This window comes from Aplidium turbinatum, chromosome 18, assembly GCF_918807975.1.
Source record: "Aplidium turbinatum chromosome 18, kaAplTurb1.1, whole genome shotgun sequence".
Taxonomy (NCBI): domain Eukaryota; kingdom Metazoa; phylum Chordata; class Ascidiacea; order Aplousobranchia; family Polyclinidae; genus Aplidium; species Aplidium turbinatum.
Genome location: NC_137489.1, coordinates 17,490,018 through 17,510,641, shown reverse-complemented (window position 1 = coordinate 17,510,641; position 20,624 = coordinate 17,490,018). Strand labels below are relative to the sequence as shown.

General features: G+C 37.4%; 1 protein-coding gene across 1 annotated transcript; it reads right to left on the bottom strand.

Annotated features, from left to right (window-relative positions):
* Positions 1-2,090: 2,090 nt before the first annotated feature.
* Positions 2,091-10,695, bottom strand: LOC145787629 (uncharacterized). The gene is made up of 9 exons (XM_082599407.1): positions 10,586-10,695; positions 9,668-9,792; positions 7,392-7,449; positions 6,699-6,847; positions 6,332-6,416; positions 5,261-5,361; positions 4,252-4,435; positions 3,251-3,740; positions 2,091-2,884 (listed from the first exon to the last, which is right to left on the bottom strand). The coding sequence occupies exons 1-9, from the start codon at positions 10,620-10,622 to the stop codon at positions 2,593-2,595; spliced, it is 1,521 nt and encodes a 506-aa protein (XP_082455533.1). The 5' UTR covers positions 10,623-10,695; the 3' UTR covers positions 2,091-2,592.
* Positions 10,696-20,624: the final 9,929 nt, after the last annotated feature.

The following is a 20,624-nucleotide window of genomic DNA, read 5'->3' as shown; positions in this document are numbered from 1 at the left end:
TTATGATGAGGCCAAGTTTGTGTAATCCCTTATTGTATCACCCACATCAAAAGTACACTGCACTTAAAAAATCGTTATTTTCTCATGTCTGGCGTTTTGTTTCTATACTATACAGATAAATATACCTCAAGTAAGATTCGCTGTCACAAAGAGAATGTAAAAATATTTAATAAAAAATTGAATACAAAATTTTTAAACGTGAAAATTACCTCATTTTGTTTTGCAAATTGGAACTTTGCTTTAGAAAGATGGAAATGATTGGAAGTCTACTTTTTGCTGTACAGTGACAGATTGTGTTGTTGATTTTTGTAAAATTAATTGTAACTCCTTTTCATGACAAATATGTTTGCTTTGCCGGTAAAACACTTCAACAGTTTTTATTTCTTGAATATTTCAAAAATGCCTCCAAGTAGCATACACTCGTTTCGTAAGCTTCACCATCTGGTCTTTACTGTGTGAAGCTTTGGAAAACATCATACGCCTGTGTTAGTTAGTTCATCATTAGTTATAGGGTTTGCATAACAAATCTATACGTCATCTCTTACGTCATCATGAGAAGCAATATTCCAGAACTTTTTACAGCATTTGGCATAAACTGAGGTGACAATTTAAAAATTTCAAAGTCATGTTCCGTTTTATGCCAAAAATCATTTAAATATATAGGCAATAAAGAACTTACTTAAATACGCGTTATTTGTCATTTTAAACAATAAGCGGAATATTATGCAATCTTACTGATCTTGCTGCTAAAGCTTACACCAGCGTTTTTCCAGTTAAATTGAACTGCTTGTTATTCAATAGCTGCATGCCAAGAATATTTTTCATATTTTCATAAATGATAAATAAAACATCATATCAATGCAGTGGCTATGCTTTTTAAAAGATAAACCCTTTCGACAAATATGAAGTGAAGTTGATTAATTGAGGGAATGTTTATCCTCGGACTGACAAAGCTTCTTAAATAGCTTAATCCTTGCAGTTTCGCATACTTGCATAGTTTGAACCGCTGACGCAGGCCCGATTACCAAGTTTGACAGAGTGAAGTTTGCGATTGTTGAAGTTTTTTTGTTTGGGAGTTATCTCATCCGCTCGGTGCCGCTAAATGAAGATATGCGACACGCGTGCTCAAGCGCACACCCCGAGTCGAACCAGCGTTGCTTGATCCTGAAGTTCCTTTGTTCGTAAAGTCAGGCGCTTAACCAACTGGGCTACCGAGATGTAATGGGAGAAAATAACCATTTGTCCCTGTGAAACCACAAATAAACTGAAGAGATCCGAACCACAGCAGTGATTACCACAGTGGCGTAGCCAGGGGGGGGAGGAGGTTGAGGGTTTCAACTCCCCTTTGGCACGCGTGTGACGTCACGATATCGAAAATGATGCTTTCAGTCTCTTTATGTCTCAACAATGTTTTCTTAATTTTAAACGAAACTGCATTAAAAGAGCGAGTTTTGCCAATACAAAACATTCAAATATCTCAGCCAGGAATTAGCAACAAGAAGACATAAACTTAGCTTTATTTCCAAAAAATGCCGAAAAAAACATAGTCTTATCCTTTTGCTATGCCACAAGACAGCACCATTTTACAGGAATATTCAAACCCACATTGTTGTTGAAAATTCTCTCAGAATGAACCAAATTTAAAGTAATTCTTCAAAATTTTTTTGGGGAGGCCCCCCAGATCCACCGCCGCTGGGTGTCGTCTTAGGCGAACACGCCGTCGGGCTTCACCAACCCGCCGTCAAAACCCTCCCTTTCAAAATTCCTGGCTACGCCACTAGATGACCAAGCACGGTATCGAACGCTAAACGCTTGTTTTCGGAACCTTTTTGCGCCGGGCATGTCATCAACTGGAAAGTACAAACTGTCTCCTACTGCCTAATTAGATCTTCTTCAAGCGAACTTAGCTTCTTGTTGAAAGATATGTGCTGCAACATTGCTGCCATCTTCACTGGTGGCATTGTTGCCATCTTGATTGACACGTCACACAGCCTTGTGAGCCAACTTTCTTCATCTGACCGAGTTTTTAACCTTTTTCGGTCATATAATATTCGTTCATCGTGTACATTTCACAATATTGTTTGTTTAAATTCATAATTTATTATAAACAATACAAAACCGTATGATCAACAGTATCAAAAACACCAGTGGTAGTGCTGAGAGGTGTTTTGGGGTGCCAGAATAACAAGGCACAATAACACTTTCAGAAACATCAGGGGTAGTGCTGAGAAGTGCTTTGGGGTGCCAATGTAACAAAGCACAACAGAGACGTCAACTCACGGCAATTCAGCTTTCACGATGACAAAACATGAATAGTTGTAAACTGTTTGCAAAATTTTTGTATTTTTTCTAATACAAATAACTAGTTCTCATAAGCGTAATCAGATAAGCGTTTTCTATGGGGTTTTCCATGTTACGTAGTTTACCGCGCACTGATTCTCTTCCAGTGTGTATATTTATTTTAATTAGCTATGAATATAAGAAAGCTACAGCAGTGCTAAGTGGCTGAAATACTACAACGACTTCCTCGTGGGCTGTGGAAAACCAACGAACCATTCTCAGGAGAGTAGCCTAAACACCAACTTGCTGAATCTAATAGCTGTTCACGTACATGTGAGCAAGAGAATAATCAGAGAGCTTTGACTTTGACCTTTCAATTTCACTTTTCGAACGGTTCAACTTCTTGCGTACGTGTTCTTTCAAAGTCTTCAGATCAACATTGTAACCATCCGTTGATAGCTCCGCGGGAGATTCGTAATCAGAAGGAAAGCACTTGCACTCCGACCTCTCGAAAGTAAACGACTTTTCGGGACTCATAGAAAGTGTGGACTTAAACGCTGGAGACAATTTGTGACTTGTCAGGTCACAGACGCTTTGGCTAATTCTGCAACAAAAAGTTTTATTGAATAAGTGTTGCTAATCTAACTTTCCATTCAAACTAATGGCATGTAGAAGCACAAAAACAAAATATTGAATGGCCAGCCAATGCTTACGTGTTTTAAATTTTTCACTGAAGATATAGGCTCCAGTAGACTGACCAGTCCCAGCTTTAACAAAATCGATAGACTTAATTCTCAAATAAGAACAAGTCTATTGTGAAATTTACATGGAAGACAGGAACAAGAAAGGGCAGTGGTGATGTCATTTTTTTGATACTAGTCGTTCTTTTTAGAAACCAAACTAACTCCAATGCTGTCCGGCTGTCTAACTCTAATTTAAGGCCTACAAAAATTGAAACTAGTCAAATTACCTTGAAGTTGAAGAGTGTGAGTCTTGAAAAGACAAATTCGCAAGTCTTTCATCAACGTGACATATTGATGTCGTCTTTCTGTATGGCGATGTGGAAAAGTGTGACGAATCTCCTTCATTGTCTATTTTCGTGTCGTCATAAAGACTTCGATTTTCCGGCAAGTCGGTTTTGGTATGAAGCGCCTTTACCGGTTTCTTTTCTCGTCGAGGACTTCTTAATTTTTTCTTTATTTGCTTCTTTGCTTTTGCTATTCTGTTTTTTCGCCCGCATGTTGTTTCGTACTCGTTAAAAGTTCCCAGGTCGTACGTGGACATTGAGCCACCCAGCCCCACAGCTGTAAGATTAGGCGTCGACATTGCTAAAGCTTGTGATCTAGTGCCACGTCGTGGTGATGATGTGAGGTGACAATTGTGGGTTGTGGGGGCAGTGGATACCAAAGTCGATGAAGAGTAGTTGGTATATTGCTGCGAGCGGTTGAAATTGGGTGTATCTAAAATACAAACTATTTTTAGTCTTTGACACCACTTTTGTATTTATTACACCAAAAGTACCAACACATTAAAGATTATCATCATGCTATTGGCATGTTATTTACTCGTGTTAGCATCTCACACGGCAGTCCGGTCTTCGACAACCAAAACAGACTTTTTAGTTTTTTAGTTTTTTCCACAGCAGCATAACTATTGACATTGTAGTATAATAATTATAATAGTGAAGTCAAAATACGTAAAACGTTGTCTCGCCACTAACATACTCGTTTATCTACAAACTTCTCTCTATAATTTATTCAGCCTGTTTTATTATCTACAACTTTTTGAAAACAGTTTGCGGCGCATCAGTGGTTTTCCCAAAATATTTTTAAAATTAAGTTTTCTGGAGACCTCAACTGCGACGAGCATCAACTGCGAAACTTGCTGCGGAGGCCAAACATTTTTGTTGCTATTAAACCCCATAAATTACATCAATTAAAAAACTTTCAATTGTAGAAAGTTTAAACTTACCATAGTTATTGTTGGTCAACTTCTTGGCTGGAATCGGACTGTTGAATTCTAGTTCCCCCATGAGATGTTTTGAAGAAGGAGAAACGCCATGACCTTTGAAGAACTCATCTGTATCTTTGTCCACAGTCAGCAAGTTGACACGGTCTGATGACTTGATTGTGGCGATGACGTAGGCGTGGGTCTCCTTTGATAATCAAAATATTCTTAAGCGAGCTTGTTTTTATTTTCCGTAAGTTACATAAATACTGCACCATACTTGTTATCTTGGCTTCAGTGCAAGCAACTGAAAGATAGAATGTTCTGTTTTTTTTGACTGGAGACAGTTTTCTCACAAAACATTCTAGAAAAATTCCTTTGCGCCGCTCTACATCATGGACGTAGCCAGGGGAGTTTGGTAAGAGGGCAATCCTCTCCCAAAGTTTTTTTGTCCCGCAAAAAATACGTTTTAATACTTACAACGTTTCAATAGCATTCTAATTCATGTTCAATGAGTATTGTCTCCCCTACCCCCCAAACAGTTGATTTTGCCCCCCTAATATTTTCTTTCTAGCTCTGTCACCGCTGTACATTTGAAGTTCCCTAATCATGTGCTATGACGAATGGTGATTGAGACTCTCAAACCAAATAAAAGAACCTCATAAAACAACGACCCACTGACTCCAACACTATTCGTCATAGCACGTGACTAGGAAAGTGCGTTCCCAAAGCTAGTGCAATTCGCTATTATCACAGCAAACTCGCAGCATCAGGCTAAAACAGGTCGTTATATCTACATTGTGAAGTAAGGAACGATCATGATGCTAAAAGTGAAACTCAATCTATTGCACAATGTGAAGCACTTCAGGTGAATCTCATGCTGTCAACCATGTCATGTATTGATTAGGGACAATCTCTGGACTTCTTCTTTTCAGCAAATCAGTCTTGTAGTACATTGTTTGAACTTCTGTATATTTGATTGAATCAATGTTGAACGACACTGATTTGATGTCTGATAACAAGACTTTCTTACCTGTTGAATGTCAACACCGTTGATTTCTATAATCCTGTTGCCTTCTCTCAGTCCCGCTTTATAGGCCATGCCATCAGTACGAACATTAGAGGCATAGTGACCTGCAAATAGAAAAGTCACAAAGTTTTGCATTGATCACAAATGTCATGTTGTACTGCATATTGATGGCGAGCTTGGCAAGCACGAGAGAAGCAAATGTTTTAACTGCTTCGCGACAGCGCAACAATGACCGCATGGTGGCGGTAGAGGTATGTGGTGTGGACCATTTCTATTTTCAACTGATCACTTCCATCAGCTGAAAGTGAAAATGGAAATAAAGGTCGGAAATAAAAGCTGGGTATTATTCTTAACATCTGGTGGTAACTTAGTCTAGTCACCAAATGAACGCGAGTCATTTTATTTATCAAACCTCTGGTGAACAGTTTCCTTCTCTGTATGAACTATGATCGCTTCGTTTACAATTAAACATTTCTCGATCCATGGAATATTTTGAATCTTTTTACTTCCTGACAGGCGAAGTTACTGCTTGCTTAAGTAACCAAAATCATGACGAAAAAATAAAAAGCTGTCTACAGGAGAAAAGTTGTAACAGTTTTTACTGTATTAGAAAAACTGATCCCAGATAAACATACAAGTCATTCGAATGTCAGGCTCGTCAAAATGTCGTTAAAATTTCTTTGGATTTGATGAGCGTCTGATCTCTAACCTGTTTGTGCTACAATGATACAAGTTTCATGTATTACGTATTATTACAGTATTACGTATTACGTATTACGTATTACGTATTACGTAATACGTATTACGTATTATGTACACAGCAGTACACAGCAGTATTACGTACACAGCGAGTACAATTGCAATATGGCCTTCGAAGAATCATTACTTTATCATAATTCACGGGAATTCGAAATAGAATTATCTCATTTCGATAAATTACAGCCGTTTCTATCGCACTTGCAACAAAAGCAATACTTTCTGCTTATTAACCACAGTAAAGATGATGAAGTCATTGACATGAAGCGAATTACTTCAGGGGAGAAAAGATAAACTTTGTCTGAGACGAGATCTTACCTGAAATTCCTTTCAACTGGGGTCTATGTTTTTCTATTCCACTTTTTTGTGCTTTTCCAACTGTTTGGAGAGAAAAGTCAAAGCCCTGCAAATTGTAGAATGCATTCATAAATTTCAACAAATCTTCAATTGGAAAATTGCAATTTCTTGTAAAGAAAAAAAACTAACACTTTTTTCGTTAGTTTCGTGTCAAAGTAAAATTTTACAAATTGTTGAAGAATTAAGAATTATTAGTCAAGTAATCAGCTAATATTATAAAGTATTTTTTTTATTTTTTACTTGATTAATCTTTATTATGTAAAATAGTACAGTAAAGTAGCCCACGGCTTTGCATTAAAAATAGGCCTTGCAAAGAATAGCGTCGTACTTTTTTATTTTTTACGACTGATATCATTTTGGGTCTGAGCGTAATCGAAGCTGCTTCTAACGGCTTCACTGTCATCCCATTGGTTGGCCTCTTGAAATACTCTTCGATTGTTGCGTTATGTACGACAATCAACTTTATGCTTTGTAGACCTGCAAGGCAAGAAATCAGCATCAATACCCTTTGAAAGAAACTTATTGATTTCCAATTTCCAATTTTTTCCTATAGTTTATAGTATACCAACCTATGATGTGGCACAGTATAGGTTACAGTAGGTCAATCATTCCGAGATGATCTTAAAGACGTTAAATCAACGTGAAAAGGACTTATTTTGGTAGGTGGAAGCGCAAAAGGCAAGGCACTTTGTCATTGTAAGCAGTAACTGGTTTCCAGATCAGTTCATACTTTTATTTTACACAACATTTTTCACATTTATACTTCACGATTTGAAAACATAATTTAATTTTTATAAATATTGAACTAATGTAGGCTATGAATTATTATTTTTTTTTGTTGATTCTGTTTTTATCCTCATCTCAATGAGGACACAGTGCTGGGCTGAAAACGTTCAATTTATTTTTGCTATGACTGATTTCCGTTTCTCTAAACAAAACAATTTTAATTGCATTTGTTTTCATGTTTTCATATGTTTGCATGCCCTATAACTTCACAAAAGTCAAAGGTCAATAGACTTACCCCTGAATCGCTCAACGACGCATTTGTGCTCTTCTTTCTCCACATTGATGCCATTTACCTATAAATGCCAACAAATTACTACTTGAATTTACTTTGGTTTTGATTGGATGAGCTAACCAGCCATAAAAGTACAATCAGTTTTACTTTGATATGAAGGAGGTCCGGACAACCTACACGCGCGGGCCACATGTGCCTGTGGCCAGCAAATTCTTTTCATGCGGCCTATACGAGATGATTCAAATATATTTTACATTAACATTATATAATTCCATTTTTTGGCTCATTAATTCGGTCTTAAATAAGTATGTTATCTTGTGATACAACAATGAGACAGTGTGGCGCGCTCCTTCGCCGGTTATCTTTGAGACAATAATTTCATTTTGACTTTTTGATTTTGACATTTTGACTTCATTAAAAGTACAGTATTATTTTATCACTGACATTTTGTATAGCGCCCAGGAGCATAGTGTGCACTGTGGATGTGGAACTACATTAATGGTTTTATTTGTTTTCCTAAATGATATCCGTTGTCCGCTAGTCACTTCATAAAAACGTCACAACAATGTTTGCATGAGACAGACGAAACGTTGTTTTGCGCCCTTATGACATTTTGAGTTGTGCAAGCCTGAATTAAAGTACGTTGAAAATAAATATGACGAAGTTGCACAGCACCATAGCTGAATCAATGTAAATTGGTCAAATCTAGTTAGTTGGGAAGACAATATTGGCTGAAAGTAGTTTGTTTACAAACAGTGCACCAAGCGTTATAGCATTTGTCTAGCTCGCAATGACCATTTGCCTCAAAACAGTTTTTCAGTAGGTAAAAAATCGTGCACTCTACGACCAACGCAAAAAGCCAATTGGTCAATAGGCAGCGAACTACCGAGAGCAAAACGTGCTTTGCCTGCAATGCCACAAGATAGAAAGCAGTCGGCTTGAAGCGGTCAGCTATAAAAACAGCAACAAAAACGTGTATTTTTTCCATGACCATAAATAACCACAAGCTTGACTGTAAAACGAAAAAGCTATAAATACTATGAGGCTATTGGCAACTGTGAACAAAACCTTATCTGTTTGGTTCGTCACTCAATGCGAGATTAATCAGGAAATTGTATTTTTAAACTTGCTGTTTCCACTAAGTAGATTTAGAAATATTTACCACATATTCTCTTGCTCACTGCTCCTATTATAGCTTTTATTTGGCTAAAAAAATTAACATATGACTACTATGCCAGTACAATCTACTGTATAGTGTATAGGCTACATTACCAAGTAGCATGATTACATAAGTCAATCAAATAACTTTTTATTGGGATGACCTCAGTTGAAATATATATTTTTTATGGTGTTCAAGTTGTTCATTTGTCTTTCAAAGTTTGCAATTGAATAAAAACATACTTATATTCAAAGTATTGAGTATGCTGCTTTCCATTACCAATCGCAATGGAAATCTGGTGGTTTTACCGGATTCGTGATGCATTTCACACAAAGGCTACAGCTATTGACCGCCAACTAAAAGGATTTGATCAGCGCATTTTATCCAAAAATTTTCCTTCCAAAACTGATATGTTGTTAAAAAGAGTCAAGTGGTTACACTTGCCAATATTGTTCTATCTTTTTTCAGCGTCGTTTATCCGAGAGCAAAATCGTTAATTGCCCACGCGCACACTTAAAAATGCAAAGTTTCCGTTGGTAATTTGCCGTCGTGTTGGAGTGATCTTAAAAGGACAAACAGACATTTTTACGTCATCAATCATCACAATAAATATTTCATGAAGAACAAAACAATGGGCGAGCAGACCATATTTAGAAAATATTGCTCATCAAAAAAATTTTAGAAAGTGCAATCACGATGCTTTTTGTTCACTTCTTTTTTTACCTTTTTTGACGACAAAAGCCTACGCAGCCACTGCAAACATAAGTTCATGTTCTTTCTTCTAAAATTTGTGCTTAAATTAAGAGCGAAATTTCAACAAGCAAATTTCATTGTCTTTTTTGATTTGTTGTATGTTCCTGTCTTAGATTTGTTTCCAAACTGTAAAATTGAGCAACTTTATAATGCAACTCCCATGGAAAAAACTTGCAAACTATTGGTCCTACAGATGAATTTAAAACGACCTAAATTAAGACAGAGCCACAGATCACACAATATCTTACTTATTAAGCGATGATGGGTCAAAGGAAGGTGACGTAATGCATGTCATTATTTCTGGATTGGAAACCCTTTTTAAAAAATGGTAATTTTGAAATCTTTGACAACGATCAACACAACTCACCTCAACAACTTTATCTCCAGGTCGAAGTCCTGCATTTCCAGCTGGGGAACCATTGAGCACATGAAGAACATAGGTGTCCGTTGTGTCATTCTCGCAACATAAAATGAAACCAAAACCATTTGGCCCTGCAGAAGCGACACGTTGAAGATACACTGTGTTTCCGATTAGAAATGAATCCCAACCGTGTAAGTAGTATCGTATTGGTGCATAATACAGACGACGACGACAATTAAGCTATAGATAGGAGCATGCGACTTAACCTGCTGAGAGGAGTCTGATTGAAATTAGCAGTGAGTTAGCTGTTAATTTTTGTCGCTTTGATCTAATTTCACATAAAGTTACAATCCAACCTTGGTGTCGTTGTTTGTTCATTTTCTTAAAATCAATATTAAACATAGGTAATAATATGGAAATACATAGTTAGGAGTTAGTTAGAACATCGTTTGTGAAGCAACGGAAGTTTGTGACAAGTTAAATGTTGTAATCTTTCCAGTAGAGTTGACAGGGGGTCTAAGGGGCACTTTTGGACCCGGGCCCGAAATGATATCAGGAGCCCGTAACCTTCGGATTAGGGCTGAAAACTTGAAGAAACTACCGGTAATCATTGGGTATAGCGTTATCGTTGGATATAGCGTTATCATTGGATATAGCGCGTTTTTCTACGGTGTGTCTTGATCTGGGACCCGAGAATTGTTGTTGGTATCGGGCCCAAAATATGTTCTCAACGGGCCTGTAATCACCTACTACAGTACTACATTCACATGTTGAAGCGATGATCGTCATGCAAAGATGTGAAATCTAATTTCATTCCACAAGAATTCTCTTCAACGCCACCTGTTACACTGTCGGGATTGACAAGAATATAAACCTTAAAGTTTCTGCAGCAAATCGTGAGTAGGCTAGCATTCATTATCATACCTCTTTCTACTATGCAATTTTTTCGCTCTTCCTCCATGGTCACTACTTTGGGTTTTAATACAATTTACAAATAAGGTAAAGATTGTAAACCACGTAAACTAAAGAGACCTGAAATTTAAATGAGATAACATTTTGTCAAAGTCAAAATAGAACATTGCTTTGTAATTCAGACTTAAATACATTTATCGGAAAAGTTGAAACAAAATTATAAAAGTGCAGACCTATGTAGGCTCTAGCTTATTAGCCTACAATAAAACAATATTGATTCATCTTCCCAGCCCTCAATATAATAAATTAAAAGGGAATCGCAAACCAACAAACTTTCGATAAGTTTCAATGTAAAATAAGTCAAAAATCTACGTACTCAAACACATGGCAATTGGATGAAAATATTGTGTTTCATTTCAGTTATAATACCCCCCTTGTCACACACCTGCACTGATGGCACGGATCACCTCACACAAGTTAAATCTGCACATTGCACAACAGCCGTACACTGCCGACACTGTTTATGCTTTTGCAAATTCCTATCCTAAGAATTCAACACGATTTTCTCTAGCACTCAAGTAACTTGTTCGTTCTCCTGCCAACTGAAAGGTGACTTGGGAAGCCATCAGACTGCGACCTTTACTGCAAACCGACAAACAAATGATTTAAGTTGTACAGCTTGACAGCAAATGTAATCGTTGCATTGATACAACGTCGTAGATAGATGTTATCAATGTAAGCAACATGACGTTTTCTGGTTGAGAGAACTTTGTGTCTGTTTAGGTAAAAAAAATACTGGGTTTAAAAGCTGACTCATTCATCAAAGGTTTTGGAAGGGACTGGGACACGACTCCATTTGACCTACGCGCTGTAGTAACCGTGTAATGTGACGGAAGCGTGAAGATAAAGCAATGACCAAGCTGTAGCAACGATCTGTTTTAAAGACATATACTCACTTCAAGTCACTTGAACATGCTTTTAATTGTATTTATTGAAAATGTTTCAGTAGGCTATAGCAGTGGCGTAGCCAAGTGGGGGGTTTTGGGGGTTACAACCCCCCCTTTGGCACGCGTGTGACGTCACGATATTGAGAATGATGCTTTCAGTCTAAAAAAAAATTGGCTAGTTTTAAACAAAATTGCATTAAAAGGGCGAGTTTTGCCAATACCAAACATCTCAGCCAGGAATTAGCAACAAGAAAACACAGAGACTTAGGTTTATTTCCGAAAAATGCCAAAGAAAACATGATTTTATCCTTTTGCAATGCTACCAGACAGCACCATTTTACAGGAATATTTGTACCCACATTTTTGTTGAAAATACTCTCAGAATGCACCAAATTCAAAGTAATTTTTCAAAATTTTCTGGGGGAGGCCCCTCAGACCCCCCGCCACTGGGTGGTCAAAACCCCCCCTTTCAAAATTCCTGGCTATGCTACTGGGCTATAGCATAAATCATCTACATAGGTATTTAAACACATTAGAAAATTATTTCCACAACATCAAAAAGTAGACTATGCAGTCTGATAAAAACACATAATAAATATAAAGAAAAAGTTTGAAGCTCCAAACTCAATACACTTGTCATCGTCTAATTGCAGAAGAAATTCCACCAATCCCACAAGAGCCAAAATTCCACCGATCCCACAAGAGCCAAAATTCAACCGATCCCACAAGAATGTCAAGCAATCAGACAAACCTCGGACGCTGCACGCTGGGTTCTAGGCTAACAAACTTTCATATCTATCTCCAATGTAAAATATATAACTTCATATCTTTTTCAGTGTTCAACTAAACCTTTACCACCACACATGTCACAAGAAAGCAGCATCACTTGTCTCCTCTTGTTGGCTACGCTGCTACTCATAGAATGCAATTTGATTCTATTCGCCAACGCTCTAATATCTTTTTCACTTCACAAAATTTGATTTTTTCATCATTATTTCAATAATAATTTATTTAAAATTGTCTGCGATCAGTAAACACTTTTAGTCGCTATATATATCTCACAATCAAAATAAATATGGCAAAATTAGACTAAAACTGCTGAATTAATTTGCTAAATTTTCGTCGTGATTTAAACGACGTCATAGTGGCAAATGGAAGAGTATTTGCTGTATTTTGGTAATGTCAATGTAAACTAGAATCAGTGTACTGTTAAGTGGCTTTTCGTATCTTTTAATTCGAAATCTTTAGACTTGTGTAGCAAATACAACAGATTTTTCGCAAATGTTTTACGTTGACAGACTTGATTGACATAGGAATGAAAGAATAAGCTTCTCGTTTGCTTGTAGCGGCCTACACGTACAGCTTCTATGTCGTAGCCTATACTTACTAGGTTGATCTGAACTCTGAGAATTCCACAGATGCTCTCGCTTTGCGACTGTCATCTACAATGCAGCTAATGACAAGCCATCATGCCTCACCGGGCAATGCTTTTCATAACTAGCCTAAGGGCATTGTTATGGTCTGTGCTAAATATAGAAAACTGGCATAATATCTAATACGTATCAACTTTTCTATTTTCGGTGTTGATTTTCACTAAGCTATGGATATGTGAAACTTGAATAAACTGTCCTTTTTTGGGTAATCATTCTACAGAGACAGGCATGGGTGCGCCTCAACCGTCTCCGTACGGGCGTCGGGCTTTTCCGCTCAACCATGCACCAATGGGGAATGGCTTCTTCCTCATCCTGTGAATGTGGTGCCGAGGAACAGACCGCAGACCACATCATCAATGACTGTACCATCTTCAAGCCACCTAGCGGTGTGGAAGGTCTGCGCGTCATGGATGATGAAACTAAAGACTGGCTGCTCTCTAGTAGCCTTCCAGCGTAGTCCGGGAACATCGTGAACCTGGGGTGGTAAAAGTATAGACCCTCGGCCCCAGAAGCTCAGACGACGACGACGACGACGACGACGATTCTGCGTTGCTTTTTGTTAAATTAATGCAAAAACAGTGGCTGTGAGAGAAACAAAAAGAAACAGTATCAAAGAGAAAAAAATATCTGCAAGTGTAAGAAAAATTATGTGCTCGCCTGGTCGTCAATTTTTAAACCTTTAGATACTGTACACTAAACCACAATACTTCGATCTTCAACAAAGTAGCCTACGTTTAGTATTTAACCGATCTTGTCATATGAATATGCGGTCATGTTCTAGTGGGTGAGATGGTGGGATGGCGCAACGAATAAGGCGTTGGCTTTCCAATTATGCAAACCTGGTTCGACTCCCGGCTTCAGCTGGTTGTTGAAAACACCGCTCACCTCTACCCAGGGTGTAATAAATTGGGTGGGCGTAGTTGCTGAAGTAAAGGCGGCCGAGAGAAAGGAACCCGCCACTCTACTCTCTTTAGTGCTGAAGGCTTAGTATAATGGGAACCTTATCTTCTCATACCAGACGCTTGAATCAAGTATGGGATCAAGTATTTTCCGAATATACAAAGATGCGTTAGTTTTGTGACTGAGTTCTTCCGCCACCATTCTAGCACCCGAACGATACTCAGCATCATGATAATTTGTATCTACATCCGTATCATGTTCATATGCATTGAAGCATCTGCATTTAGAATAAGGTCAGAGTGCGTGGATTCTCTTAAGATTCACATGATCCACTGGCAATTCAAGCAAGACAGAATGAAAACCACCACAGCTGAAGTTCAAGTGCTAGCTCATGATGTGCACAATGCACGTCTTGAATTGGCTTCAGCTTCAAACCGCTACCACACAGTCATCTGAAACAACCTCTGATATGAACCCTACTGTAAGTCCTACGTTGTCGCTGTGGTTGTCACATGATGGCTTTGCATCGTATGAATAAATCAATCAAAGTATCCGGTGAAAAGTTCTTACCTTTCAAATTTAGTAAACCATTGTCGGAAGTAAACGTCACAATGAGCACACGATAGATAGCAAAAAGTTTGAAAATTGAAGTTATGCAGAAGCCGAAGTCTACTAAGTAAGGACAAAAAAAACATTAAAAACATAAAAAGCAACGCAAATAAAGTTGTAGCCACTTGATCTTTGTGAAAGCTAAATTGTGACAAAACACAGCTCATGTTGCTGATGCTTCATGTGATCAGGATTATTGAAATGACGCGCCAAAAAAAAAAGAAATACCATTTTCATAATTTTAATTACAATTTTTTCCTCACTAATTATTATCAGGGATTTTTACATATATTTTTAAAAAGTGCTATATTTTATAATTTCTGTTCTGTTTTTGCAGACGAATTTTTACGAAGTTTTTCACTGGAGCGGCGCAGTTCCGTTTCAATAAGACCATAAATTAAACACAGAAAAATATATTTTTATAATGCAAAATTGTGGTTTTGTGAGAAACTACAATTTCCTGTTTAATTACAGCGAATTTGTTTGCGGTATAATTTTGACAAACATAATCAAAGTACATTCATTGAATCTATGATGCAACTCTGAAATTTCTCAACACCAACAGATCCACTTGTGTGCGTCATCGTGATTGGTTCATTGCTACCAGCAAACGAGGAAAGTTGTAAATATTTGCAAGTTCAATTGTTTTTCAATTGTTTTGTCATGCCCTGTTTGCACTGCGCACATTGTGGCAGTGGTGCAACAAGGCAAAACTTAGAAAAAGTTCCTTAAAAGGATTTCTGTTCTTGACAAAGTACGCACGGATGTCAGACACGTTTAAAACTTTCTGAATATGTGCCAGCAGCCCAGCACAACAGAGATGCTGTTAAGTTATCCCACTACTAGACACAAAATGCACTGCACCATCGCACACCATGTACTTCAAAAATCAAAGACAAATACGCGCAAAGCGTCTGAAACGAGGCTATAGGGAGTCGAAAACATTTACTCTATTTCTTTGTTTTTTCAACTTTTTTGAATAGTTTTGTTTTTGTGACTAATGTGTCAAAGTGTTGCCACTTTATTTTGTAGAAAGCGCGTTATGTCATTGGCAGTGTTGGGCGCGATAACTCATTTTTCAGTTAAGCGATAACGATAATCGATAAACAAAAAATGCCTAAAGCGATAACGATAAACGATAAATCAAAAAAAAGTTAAGCGATAACGATAAACGATAAATTATCGCCGATAATGTCCGATAACGATAAATTTTTTTTTCTTGATTAGCGCTGCCCCATCCCATGCAGCACGAACTGTTTTCATCAACATGACGAAAAATCGAACATAATGTACTGTAAAAGGACAAAACTTTTTGTAAGTTATGCATGAATAGAATCGCAACAGCGGCAGTAGGTATCGAATCTTCAACCTCTTGATCCAGAATCAAACCACTGAGGTAACCGCCGTGCTTATAATTATACCTTCAGATACCAGTTGGATGCTTTTATCAATTGAGTTACACTGCCGCTGACGTGCAGTAGGCAAAATAATTAAATCAAATGAAAATAGCCTAACATAAAAAATTCCAAACTTTGTATTTTGCTTTCTACGGGCTGTTTACAGCAAAGTCAGCAATAATTTAAAAAATTCCAAAAAACGCGAAATGCTTGAAAATTTATCAGTAATCTTAAGCGTTATTGGTAGTAAAAATGTGCATACTGTGAAATCCATCAAGCTTGTCAAATTAGTCGTGTTTGTTCAAGAACAATAACATAATAATCGTAATTTACTGATAATTTCAGATAAATTTTTCTGTTTTCTTTGTGAACACCATCATTAAAGCAATGGCAGAAAGCTGAGTTGTTGAGATAAAAATTACAATATAAGGCACTGTATTAGTGGGAATAAAAATATTTGATTGAGCGTTGGCTATGTCGCATAGGTAAATCGTCGTCGTATCCAGGCTTACGCCCGGTGGTTGAAGATTTAGATTAAGTGGACGGGAAGGCAAGGAAGCCAATCTTCATGTCCACCTTTAGGCATGCCTTTAGGTGTCATGCGAAAGACAGTGTTCTGCCCTTTCGATTGCCGTTCCAGCGCTCTCACCACTCGGCTATGCAGCATAGGTAAATGAGAAAGGTTATACTGTATTTAGCATAATTTTACCACGCAACTCGATGCGCCTATTGTCATGCAAAAACTACTACAAGATGCAAAAAGTGTGATGTCGGTCTGCATGTCAAATGCTTCAAGCAATATCATATTCTGCAATGACTTGTTTCAGTGATGGTGGCGCGAAAGGCCATGTTTCCGATGTAAAAGCGGCCTCGTATTGCGACACTTTCATAAACCACTTGCCAATTTCTTTCGCTTTGCTTCAAAGGAATCTGTACCGCATGTGCGCTTACATTTTAATTGTAAAATTCACTCGCGATTGTCGATTGCAGCAAAACAACAAGAGACTTGTTGCATGCATTTCATTGCATTGCAATTTGCAACTCTAAAAATTATTGTGTTGTTAGGGCCGTCGCTGCAGGGGGCATGCCCCTCCCATGACAACGACCTGTGCACACACACTTCAGGCACTGAAGAAGAACTGGTTATAATTTTAGTTTCATGAACTAGGTGGCTAGTAAAAATATTACTTTTCATGTTCTTTCCACTTGTGTGTTGATCCGAAATAAAATTTATCGGCGATTAATTATCGGCGATAATCAAATATTGCCTTTGGCGATAACGATAAACGATAACTGAAAAAATAATTAAGCGATAACGATAAGCGATAAAAATTTATCGCCGATAGTTATCGCCGATAAATTATCGCCGATAATGCCCATCACTGGTCATTGGCCATGGAAACCTGATTGGTCTGAGTGATTACAAATAATGCAGTTCCACGATGTCACCGCACATGTTTTGTTTATGTAATGAAGCTATACTTCGACAATGTTTACAAAATAAAATCGCTGGTAAAAAATAACTACAGCAAGTAATAAACAGCAATGACACAAAATCTTGTAGAAAATACGTCGTCAAAGTAGTAGCAAAGTGTCCTAGACGGCAAATCAACCATTTTCTATATTGCTTCAACGTATGCAGACATTGAATCAATAATCAGTTGCTTACAACGACTCGTACAATATTATTCACAATTTGTCGAAATGCGACAGTGCTAGAGTGTATCAGGTACAGAACGACGTGTTAACATTTGATGCTTTATTAAGAAAAAATTGCTATGCATTTGTAGAACGTTGCAAAAGATCAATTAATCCACTTTTGCGCAATGTTATGTCTTCTGATTACTATTTTAATTCTACATTTTATATTCACTACAACAGTATTTTGTACGTTGTTTGATGTAGCCTGCTTGGTGTTGTGTTAGTCTGATTTTTTGTGTGATGACCGGTAAAAATTTGAATTCTATGGACTTTGTGTCTGATTGCAACTAAATAATAATAATATAAAAAATGACTGATTTGCTGTCCGAGCTATTAATTTGGCTGTGATGACACAAAGATGAACTACCTTAGTTAAACACCATCATACGTGAAACAATGCAACAAGAGCAACAGGTCTTCGCTAATTTGCTGTGAGAACATTTTCTTGATTTTATGAAAATAAAACTTGTATAATATGATGGCGCTTTGTCCATGGCGGCTATGTGTTGCTTTTAGCGCAGTCAAGGGACAAAGTTTTACCGCAGCTTTATAAGGGCACAGCCAAGTAAGCCATACCGTTTTGATAAACCCCCCTTTTCAATGTTAATGGCTAAGAAAGCAGGAAGTTCAACATTATTTTCGCAAGGTCTGTAGTATGACCAATTGACCATACGAGGTCATGCGTAACATTGTAGTAGGTAGTTAAATTTACGTCGTTGCGCCAGGATACACACTAAGGCAATCATAAAAACAACAATTTACAACTGCTGTGAATGCTTGCGGCATTGTTAATAAAGCGCTTCAAAAGCAAAAATTTAGTGCAATTCTGTTTCAAACACTTTATTGTGTAATTTTTTCACTTCAAACGTAGTTTTTGTTGTAAATATGAAAATCTTGGTCAGTATAACAAGTCTGATGGATCCAAGATAGACAAGCTGCGACTTTTTTATGAGAGGCTAATTCACCAATTTACAAATTGCCTGACTATGTTATCGAACCACTGTACAGTGTACACTCCAGTCTTACATGCAAACTCTACAAATTTTTAAAAAAACAATCATTTTGATTTCAAGTTTTGCACAAACTAAAAGGTAAAAGCCTACACCAGCCGACATTGCCATGATATGCGTCACGAAACTGCGCTTCTTTGTCTTTTCGTTAAGTTCCTTTTTTGGTATAGCCTATATTAGAACAAAAATTGGCTTTCCTAACTTGGAGAAAGTATAAATGCGAGACAAAGAAGTCATTGATAGCTCAGTCCCAGCGAAAACTCAATAACAAACAATTGCAATTTTATGTAGAAGTTGCCGTTGTTGAACTTGCATTCCTGTATTTGACGGGTAAAAGGCGGCGTTTCGATGTTATGTGGCGTGAACTAGTGGTGGGATACTGATGAGCCCAGCCTCGTGGGGGAAATGACTAAAAGCGTGTCAATGTCCTGCTACAATCGGCTACTGAAAAACAATTGGGCTACAATGCTGTTGACAGGCTACAAAGCTTGATGGGAAGTGTATTCTCTCTTAGCCATTCAGGCTTGAATTTCCACTGCCTGTGTGAAAATTTAAGTAAACAATTGAACATATTATATATCAACGACTCTTTTTAGACGCCTGCCAATGTTAGAATCTATATAGTGCAGTGCAGTGGAGCGCCAATTTGTGATGTGAAGTAATAGAGAAAATATCTTACGACAATCTAAAAAATTTTCTAACCTCTTGAAAATGTAAACCAAGTGTTCTAGTTTAATAGCTCTCGGATCTTTGGGGCAGCAACTTCGTTTCATCATCCACGATGCGGGGTGATTCCAGAAAATTGGAATATAATTAAGCTATATCAAAATTTCTTCCCTAGAAGCTAGAATCGTCAGGCAGAAGCTTTCATATTTTGGCCACATAATGAGAAGCAAATCAATGGAAAAAGACATCATGCTTGGTTTGGTGAGCGGAGGAAGAGGAAGGGGGCGCCCGAAAACAAGATGGCTTGACACGATTGTAAATGACAGTGGCATGGGAGTGCATGAATTGAAGGAGGCTGCGTGGGATCGAGAGATGTGGAGAAAGATGACGTATAGAGTGACCGAGAGTCGTAAACGACTGAACGGATGATGATGATGATATCAAAATTATACAAGCGTCTTTCCAGCACCTGCTTACTTACTTTTACACACAACCTACTCCCCAATCAAGTCAGTTTCAACTGCAAGTTGAATAATTATTTTGATTTAATGTAAGCAAAGTGATGCTACAACAACCCTCAAGAAAATGCAAGCCAAAGCATTTTAATTACCATACTGACATTCTTTTAGAACATGTAAAAAATATGATTATTTGACTTTATGTCACTAATTATCTGACAGAGTCTATTCTTTCGTAGTTTCAATCGTTTTTACCCAAATTCAACTCCCCCTTTTACTAAACAAACTCTACATAATGACAATCTATAATTTAGATTGTAAAACTACATAGAATATAGCGACCAGTTGTGACACTACTGCAGATGTACCTAAACTATTCAGTACCAGTCTATAGACTTTCATAATGTATAGGTTATCTATGCGTTTTTTCTAGCGTATTTTCCACTTCACTAACAGTAATGAAATACTTTTCCAATTCAATACGTTTAGTTGTGAATTCAACTTTATCTATTCCTGAGGAAACTTATAAAGTAAGAGTTTCTCCTAAATATACGTAAGAGCTTTAGCGAAACCCAGTCGATTTATTACTCATCTAATTGAAAAAATAAGACACAAGGATATGGTTCATGGGTTACACTTTATGACGTCATATTTCAAGGTTCAGCAAATGTAACTACCCCATAAATAGACTAATGTTATGAACGGGGGTTGCTGTCCTGTTACCGAGATTCAACTTTAACAAACATTGTTGCAATGTAAAGTTAGAAGATTGTAGGAGTTACGAAAGATATTTTCAATCGTGAGTCATAACTGTAACCGTTTTTTTTTTGTTTGATTGACTTGAGATTTTATATCTTTTATATATCTTTACTTTCATTAAAATCTTGTTTCTGGTATTTGCATTTCATTTCAGAGTCAAACAGAGCATGA

Excerpts from the sequence above, each read along its gene's own strand:
- LOC145787629 (XM_082599407.1), bottom strand. The coding sequence starts at position 10,622 with ATGGAGGAAGAGCGAAAAAATTGCATAGTAGAAAGAG. Across the intron at positions 5,362-6,331 it reads CCAGTTGAAAGGAATTTCAG|GTCACTATGCCTCTAATGTT; the intron begins GTAAGATCTCGT and ends TTCTATTTGCAG. Across the intron at positions 2,885-3,250 it reads TCACACTCTTCAACTTCAAG|AATTAGCCAAAGCGTCTGTG; the intron begins GTAATTTGACTA and ends TTTTTGTTGCAG.